General features: G+C 37.4%; 1 protein-coding gene across 4 annotated transcripts in view; it reads left to right on the forward strand.

The window, feature by feature from the left end:
- LOC120536894 (myocardin-related transcription factor A-like) overlaps positions 1–6,408 on the forward strand; it is a 143,658-nt gene extending 137,250 nt beyond the window's left edge. For all 4 annotated transcript variants that reach the window (XM_039765438.1, XM_039765437.1, XM_039765440.1 and 1 more), the window contains 2 exons: positions 1,997–2,057; positions 4,516–6,408. In XM_039765438.1, the coding sequence (XP_039621372.1) occupies positions 1,997–2,057; positions 4,516–5,183 (729 nt within the window). In that variant the 3' untranslated portion in view covers positions 5,184–6,408. The remainder of the gene's footprint in view (positions 1–1,996; positions 2,058–4,515) is intronic.
- The last annotated feature ends 3,055 nt before the right edge of the window (positions 6,409–9,463 follow it).

Consider the following 9,463-nt stretch of genomic DNA (forward strand, 5'->3'; position numbering starts at 1 on the left):
ACCCTCGTTGATGCAAGACATGTAGGCAGTTACTCCTACATTATGCTAAATTATTATTGATAATGTACCAGTGACCGCTCACTTAAATCTCAAAGGAAGGTCCCTTGGCTTGTGTTATTTTTATGTGCGATGTCCATAGGGTATAAATATATGTGTGTGACATCCTGAAGCCTGTGGGGGTCTTAATCTTGGGTTGTTATCTCATTTTCCAATTATGTAGACAATGCAAAAGAGTTGATACTTGCAATTCATGATGTGCACAGCTTGTTGTAATAATTATAAAATCATATAAAATACCCAGTCAGAAGTGGGACGGTATTTGTAAATGATGTATCATCACAACTCAAATTTCACAGTAGAGCACAAGCTCTCTGTATAACGCATACGATCACAGGTCTAATGTTAGATCTGGACTACACTCAGAAGAAATATTGCATTAAAGAAGCTAGCAGCATCTTTCAATGCATACATTTCAAATTGACAACTGAGAGACTTCTTAATTAGGGACATAGACTGCGACTTTTTACTGAAGATTAATGGTTAAATGTACGTTGATCTATATTTTTCAATTTTTTTTATATTACGCAATATAAATAGTTTCTTGCATTGCTTATCTTGATATGTGGCAATGAATTAAATATGATTCAGTATCACTCTATACTTCAGTTCTAATATAAATATATGTTTCCTGTATTTTTTTATGGCATATTAAGTGCTTTTAACCATCAGTAACACACTGTCTGATGTGTAAAAAATTATTCTGTAACATTACCCGCCATACTAAGCTCGTTAAACCTGCTCGCAAAGTAGTCCAAGTTAAGACGCAATTTTGTTCACTGTCTTCAACTCCCAGAAGCACATTGCTACTACAGTTCATTTTAGGCCTGGTCCACTGCTTGGTCCACAGCTCTGAGTCACCCAAAAGTACGAACCATAACCAGATAAACACGGGATCATACCGAGCTCATAGCACTCTGCAGCTGACTCCTTATATTTAAGCCGATGTTTGTGTCTACTAATTAATGCAGCTGCTCTGTTATACTAATTGTACAGAAAACTGCATTTTGGATCATAACTGGTTTCTGTCATACTTCACTGTTCTTATGTATGAGGTACTATTTCATGATTTGCAATAATTTAAATATGAGAATATTCTTTTCTATACATTTTATAATCCTAATAGCCGTACTGTAATGATACTCATTTATTCATGTTTTCTGCACTGTCCCAAGTTTCTTGCACGATTTTTATTTCTTACTGCTTTTTGCTGCAATCTATATATATAAAAGTCTATGTATGTATGTATGTATGTATGTATGTATGTATGTATGTATGTTCCAGCATCACTTCCAAATGGCTGGAATGATTTTCATGAAAGTTGGTATACATGTTTCTCATTGGTCGACTAATATTACTATAGAGTGAAATCAACCCTAACCCCACCCCCTTCTGGGTAGGATGGGGGGTAATCACACTGCATGTTATCATGTTATCGTCCAGTTGACACTCTGAACGACCACCAGAGGGCAAACTGGAGGTGACTGTCAGCATTCTTTTTTGTTTAAGCAGCACCACATCGCTGTTGCCTTTGAAATTAAACAGAGTTGGCCAGTTCCGAGCGTCAACTGGATGATAACATACATGCAAGACTGTAAGACAAGCACATTAGTCAGTCTTGATTGTTTGTTAGTTTATTTTTATTTTTAAAGTTATGGGTTTTTTATATATTTATATATTTTTCTCAAACAATTAAAAATAAAGCTTAACCTACCAGACATATAATATCGTGGTCTACCAATAATATATTTACAGAATGTGTGGCTATTAATAAATATTTTTCATTGCTTTTTTTTTATAAGCTACTAGCTGAAATACCCAGCATTGCCCGGGAGGAAAATAAAGTTTTCTTTTTTTAAGTTTCACTATGTTATAAAGCCATCATTCTACACATGTACTCAGCCCTACTTCTGTGGTTTTTTTTTCTTCATTTTTCTAGGAAAATGGACCTTCCAGTCAGCATATGGATGACCTTTTTGATGTGCTGATTGAAAGTGGAGGTAAGGTCTTACTTGGTTTCAAATTGGCACTAGTTATAAACAGTGACAACATTTACAGAGTTAAAAGTCCTTCTGTGAACTTCAAATAAAAAAAAAGGTTATGCTATGTCATGTCACTTCTTGCTTGTGGTTCAAGTCTTTGTTGTGCTCATTTACAAAGGCTGAGGAGCAATCTTTCATCCCATATATACACACAGCAATTCCTGTAAACTCCTTGAGGGTCTCTTCATTACTTAGTAAGAAATGGAGCAGTATCAGGCAGAGGGATAAATCAGGATAGGTCTCTAATCATTAGGTGTACCAATTTAAAGTGCAGAGTTAATTACACAGACACCAGCGGGATCTTGGTCAACCTGTGATTAGATCATTAAAGTTTACATAATTTCATTTTTTCCATCCTTGGATTACATAGGAATTCTTTAAAAATGGCATCTGTGCATAATGATGTATTTTCTCTCAGCATGTCTGTGTGAATGCAATTTTTCCTTTAAGGGGACTAATGATTTCATAGAATAATTATATAAGTAAGTAAGCTGCCTTGGATTAAAAAAAATGTTACTCTACTTGCAGTTAACTATTGAAACATTAATTACTTAAAGGTTTTGAGTTTGAATTATATATTATATCTGCTCATACTATAAAACATTTATTGGATTACCAAAGTCACTTAGTGGCAAAGTTTTATGCATCTGTTGCCGGGCTCACATAGAATGAGCCTGCTGTGACGACTAGAACCTTGATTAGGCTCAACATTGTAAAGTGGGTCCATTCCACATTTCTGTTCACATCTGTTGGGTTTACATCTTGTGTGGGAAGCACCACGTGAGTGAAGAGATCCTGGTTATAGGTCAGAAAATTCAGTTATTGTAAAATTGAAAAACACAGTTATACTGAGTAGTTAATTTAGAATACCGAAGTAAAACACACATACATTCTTAAACCAGCTTAGTCCAATTCAGTGTTTCCAGAGGCTGGAGTGTACTCTGACAGTAATTCTTGGAAGGCAGAAGACAACCCTGAACAGGCTGCTGGCCTGTCGCAGAGCCATCATATTATTCTAGCACATCAGAAGCAATCTTGACATTGGACCTGCTATCTTTGCACATTTTTACTACATTATCTCACACAGTACCAATATGGGGGATGATTTTTATTGATGCCTTTCATTATAATATTCAGACTTACTAAGTGCACACTTTGATCTTTCTACCACAACAATCCCCCACCTCCTAAGCTGTGCCATGCCCTGATAAATTTGCTGTTAACTTAACAGACAGATAATGCAGTCATCGGAGGTTTTTCTGCTTGCACTTTAATATCAGAGCAAGAGAATGTTATGATTTGAATTTATTTTTTAATTTTTTCTGACATTCCCCCTGTACAGTGGAACCTCGGGTCATGACCGTAACTTGTTCCAAAACTCTGGTCGCAACCCGATTTGGTTGTGACCTGAAGTAATTTCCACCATAGGATTGTATGTAAATACAATTAATCCGTTCTGGACCATACGGGCTGTATGTAAATATATATATATTTTTAAAGATTTTTAAGCACAAAAATAGTTAATTATACTATAGAATGCACAGTATAATAGTAATCTAAATGTAAAAACATTGAATAACAGAGAAAACTAACATTGCAAGAATTCACGCTATAGCCTTACGATCCACTCACTGTAAACACTTTTTGTTAATGAGTTTTAAACACAGGGAAAAAAATGAACATTTGAAAAATCCGTAATTTATACAAAAAATTAACCATAAACAACCAAGAAAACTAACCATGCAGGAATCGAGTTCTGGCATGAAGGGAAGTGAGGGGGAACTGGTTGGAGAGGAGATTACAGTTTTGAGGTAAAGTCCCTCTGCACGATGCACGCCTGACCGAAAACAATGTACTGTACAGGGAGAGACTGAACACGTGCATAAATCACCAGCGCGTACGAACTGGAAGGGAAATGAAATAGAGCACAAAGAATTCACAGCGAATGCACAGGGAGAGACTGAACACGTGCAGAAATCACCTGCGCATACGAACTGGAAGGGAAACGAAATAGAGCACAAAGAATTCACAGCGAATGCACAGGGAGAGACTGAACACGTGCGGAAATCATCGGCACGTACGAACCGGAAGGGAAACTGGCTTGTTCGTCACCCGAGTGTGTGGTCGTGAACAGATACAAAAGTTTGGTGAACTTTTTGGTCGTAACCCGATTTGTACATGTTCAGAGACATTCGTGACCCAAGGTTCTACTGTATCTTCTTTTTTGGTCTAAGCTTCTCCTTTTGGGGCTCCGATACATATGAAATTCAATTTTGTAGCATAAAAATTATTGAAATTGTATAAACTGGTTGATTAGTGCTAAATATTTAAGTTTTTATTGTGTAAAACCTTAGTCTTACTTGATCCTGGTCCTCTACCTGTAACATACTTACATTATTCTCTCTTTTTTTTCCAGAAATTTCTGCTGATTTTAGAGATGATGGTAATTCCACACTCTCATCCTGTATGATGCCACAGAAGCCCAGCACACCTCCGCCGACGTCATTTCCAAACACCAAGGCTTCACCTTCAGACTCTCATGCTAAAAGTCTCCCTTCCTCTCCACATCTGGTACCACCACCTTCTGTGTCTCCTTTGCCACACTCAATGTCCCTGGACCCTGGAGGAAATGTGGAAGGTGGAATTGCAAGTGGTTTTGGAGGTAGCGACCACCTTGAAGACTTTTTGGAGCGCACCACTGGTGTACCCTTACTTTGCGTGCCAAATGATGGCAATGAGGCCCTCTCACTTATTGACGATTTGAATAATGATCTTCTTGGCACTTCTAGCATCCTTGACCATCCACCCTCACCCATGGACACCTCTGAATTACAGTTTTTGGTTACCAATGATCCAGTTGCCAGTGAACCTTCAGGAGTATATTTGCTTCCCTCAACCAGCTTGGCATTAGACATGACTGACCCCAACTTGGACAACATGGATTGGCTGGATTTGACAATGGGTGCTAGTATGGCTGGAAGCCCTGGGTTGAACCCCCTCAGCACACAAACGCCCTCTAGTGTTTTTTCCACTGATTTCTTGGACAGCCAGGATCTGCACCTGCACTGGGATTCTTGCTTATAATGGGCCCGTTCTGGTGTCTGAGAGATGTTTTGTGGACTGCAAGCTGGACATCTTTGTCAGACTGATCCGCCTGGTGTACTCTAAGAACACACCATCCCACAAGCTAATTTGGGAGTTGCACTCGAGTCTATGCCAGTTGTGGGAACTTGTGGGCTTCAGAGTGCAATTGGAACTCATTGATACAACAAACTTCACCAAACTGGTCTCTTCCAATCAGAATATGGGAAGGGAAACATGGCAACTTATTTCAAGAGGCCAACCGTTTGATTTAGTTTTCTTCAAGTACAGATGTTGAATGTAGCCCCACAAATATGCTATTATGTTTATGACCCGTACACATTTATTTTCACAAACTTACTTAAAAAAAAAAAATATGCAGATATTTTACCAGTTATGTGTAAATATTCATGTAATTTACTGGAGGATATTCCCCTGATGCTAGAGGTGAGTTGTTCTTCAGGGTTAAAAAAATGGACTTTGGGCTTTGTTTACTATTTAGTACAACAGCACCCAGTCTGAGGGAAAATACAGAGGTTTTACATTTTAGGTTGTAAATTGTTGATAAAATAATTAAACCCTCCTCCACTTTTGTGCAGATTGTTGGCTTACCTGTTGCTCCGCTCCCACACACAGTGCTTTGCTTGCCTGCCATTTCTTGCACCTCAGATAGGATGGCCCACGTTTGAAAGGGACAAGCTATTCTGTACAGTTATTTTATTAGTCTATTTTTTTTTGTACCCACAGGATTATTTCATTGTATTTTTAGAATAATTAAAATCAAGCAACCATTTAAGTAGATATATTAGTTTTCTCATCATTTTTTATTGTTTTTAATTAAAAAAAACACTATTCTGGAGAACCTGAATGATTTATAGTATATGTGGAATGAAGGGTTTTTAGAAGCCCCTACTTTATATGACTTCTTAGTTTCAGTTCATAGTTTCACCAAGTCGGCCAATTCTTTGTAGTTTGTTTTTGGACACTTGTCACCATTAAATAATCTGACTCTGTTGTTGTTGGAAAAACGAACATCAGATTTTGGGTTCTAACATCTTTGCCAAATTCAAGTCGTCTAATTCCAAGATAAAGTAAGGGAAGCGTAATCCTCTGTGTATTTTGTTTTTATGATTTCTTTGGAAATAAATCAAGTGACGCAAAAGAACATTTTGATCACAAAGTATGAATTTGCCAAGTTCCCAGACCAGTCTTCACAGTGCCACTTTTTAAGGGGTGTTAGGAATACATGGGTGTAGGGGTTTGTGGCTGGTATTCTGTATATCACTATTCTGGTCATGTACTTTTAGATGAGATTTTAAATTTGTCTGTGATAGCTGAATTTTATCAATGATGTTTTAATCATTTTTAAGAAAAAAATACCTTTTGTTAGGTCTTGAGCAGCAGTTGTTTAAGAAACAGTTAAGTAAGTCCATTAACTAGCAACAGAACACTTAAGAGATAATTATATTTTTACATAATGCTTTATTACATTGACTTTACCTTTATCTTTCTTGTTTTCTTTTAAAATATACATCTTTTGGTATAGCCACCAGTAGACAGCCATTTGCATGTCTCTCTGCTATATGAGAAATGAGGTAGAGGAAGGCTTCTCCAAACCTTTCTGCCCATACTGCAGTGCAGCTGTGTTGATCTCATATTTCTGGAGAATAAAATGACAGAAAGCCTCAAAGCACAAGGGAGGGGGTGAGAATGCTGTCAAAAGCATCCCGAAAACTGCCATACTGCATTTAAGTGGTGCACTTTTTTATATCTAGAAGTTAAAGCAGATTAAATGTTTTAATTTTACAATGAAAGTGCTCTATAAGCAGATCTTCCGTTGGAAGTGCACATTTCCAGTTTTGAATAGGCAGAGAATCAAAGCTGTGGTACTCTGATCTCCTAGAACACTATGTAAGCTCAGGGACTTGCTGGCTTATGATCTGCGAGCTTAGCTAATTGTTAGACATCCCAGTATACGATGTCGGCAGTCCTTGAAAGTCCTGATGCTGCTGTGGTGGCGCCATTCCAGCTGCTCTTTTTTGAGGACGATTGCTCCATTATACAGAAAGCAAAAGGCTGGGTTTCAAGGAAAACAAAAAACCTTAAAATGTGATTGAGTTTTTTAAAGTCACCACCAGGTATACACAAGACACGGATAAGATCATCATCTTACAGCTCATTTTGTTCTAGAAGTTTTGTTTTCTTAAAGAAATGAATTTATTTGTTGAAGTTTTTATACTTCATAGAATATGAGCAAACACAGGGTGGCAGCAAGTAATCCTCTCCGACATTAGCTTTGCACTTTGTTCTTCATCGTTTGCTGAATAATTTGGCCTAGGTATATCAGGAGATAAAGAAATACATACATATTTTGGTTGCTGCAGAATTGTAATTAGAATTAAAAAAAGAAACAATTGCAAAGAAAAAAATCAAAGCTATGTCGAGAGAGAATTGTAAGCAAAGCATAAAAAAGTATTAGAAACAAGCCCTACATATTTTTTTTTTTTTTTTATTGGTTGATCATTTTACAAGTCCATATCTAAAATACAACATTTCTACATGTCAATAGCTTATAATCTCAGACCAAAAGCTGCAAATTTAAATTTTGGATCTGCAAATGTCGAATTTTATTAGACAGCAGAAGCATTTTAAAATACAGCGCACAACTTCCTGCATGTGTTTTTTTTTTATTATTATTATAAATAATATATATTACACTAGCTGTCTGGCCTGAGCCCTGTGTTAAAGCACACACCCAAGTCGGGGTAAACCTAGCGATTTGAGTTGTGGATGTGGTTCTGCTCACAGGAGCTTTTGTGCATTTTTATGTCCAGTGTCATTTCCAGTTAGCTGTTTATATAGTGTTTACTGCCTGTACTCAAAGAAACATCATTTCAAAATGCAGTGATGATAATTGATAAACTATGTACACTTATTTTATATGTGTTATTCTGGTAGTGTGGGTGAACCTCCTTACATAAAAACACGTAATATGAAACAAGCTCCAAACCTGTGTTAGTTCCTAAACTGAAAGGGTGAGTTATGGCCAACTCCTTCCCTACTTGAAGTGCTAGTGTGAACCAGAAGCATTATGGCATGGCAAAACACTCCCAACATACACTATCACACCATCCTCTGCCTCCGGCGGAGACTTAATTGCACTTACTTAAAAAGCACTATGTGTGTTGGAGAGGTGTGTTCTCTTGGGTGCGTTACAAGTGTGTATCACAACAAAACTGCCAGGAAAAGAGATGAAAATTATGTAATTAAAAGCTTGCTGTATTTTCTATTGTAAGGTTTCTATAGGCATTTTTTTTATTGGTGTTTTGTTTAAATTTTATTTACAAGTACAAAATCCAAACTATTGCCAAATGTTTCTGTAAAAGCAGCCATGAGAAATATTTTCTGTCTTACAGTTGGCACATGGGGCCACCCAGAATTCAAGAGGCAGCCTGTTGCATTACTACTGAGCCTGTTGGGTCACTGAACTGATGAAGTGGGTAACACTGACTCGGCACCCAACTGTTCTTGTTTTTGGGTTCAATGAGTGGTTTATGGAGACTCTTTTTTGTGGCTGATTATATTGGGGGCATTTATTGATTGTAAAATGCAGATTGTACCAATATGTAAAAAGAAGAAGAAAAAAAAAACTGTACACATATAACAGTTTCTTGTGTAGATTTAAAATGTCACTTTAAGGCATGGCATCGCTGATATCTCTTTCTGTCTTTGCTATTCTACAATAAGCGTGTGAAATCTAGCATCTACGTAACCCTTGCAGCTTAAACCTTTCACCTTGTTATCTTGCTGATGACTAGGCTGTCCAAAAATCAAAATGTAAATTACAAACATTACTGGTAGCCATCAGCTCACTGAAGATGGTGGCAACAACAGCCGCACTCCCAATCTAACCCTCGGTTTCCACAATGAGGAAAATTTTGACATGGTGCTTGTTTCGCTCTCTTGTAGATATTAGACGCACAATACGATACAAGAGCCTGCCAAAAAGCATTTAGGCTGGGGTGGAGTGAGGTCGAGAGGTCCCTGGCCCTTGAAAAGGGAAAAAAAAAGGAAGCTTAGCATTTCTGGTATAATTTTCCATTCTCTCCTACCTGAATGAACACTTCATCCATTGTATTCTTAGCACGTTTTGCTTAATTCCACCAAAAATAGTATACTTCTTCTGCTGCCCTGTATGGACTGATTATTTAGCTTTTCATACGGAATTATCCCATTACAAGCATCATTACAGTAAAGCACTTGAAGCTTAAAGCCGAGTGGAC

The sequence above is a fragment of the Polypterus senegalus genome, chromosome 10 (assembly GCF_016835505.1).
Source record: "Polypterus senegalus isolate Bchr_013 chromosome 10, ASM1683550v1, whole genome shotgun sequence".
Lineage (NCBI taxonomy): Eukaryota > Metazoa > Chordata > Cladistia > Polypteriformes > Polypteridae > Polypterus > Polypterus senegalus.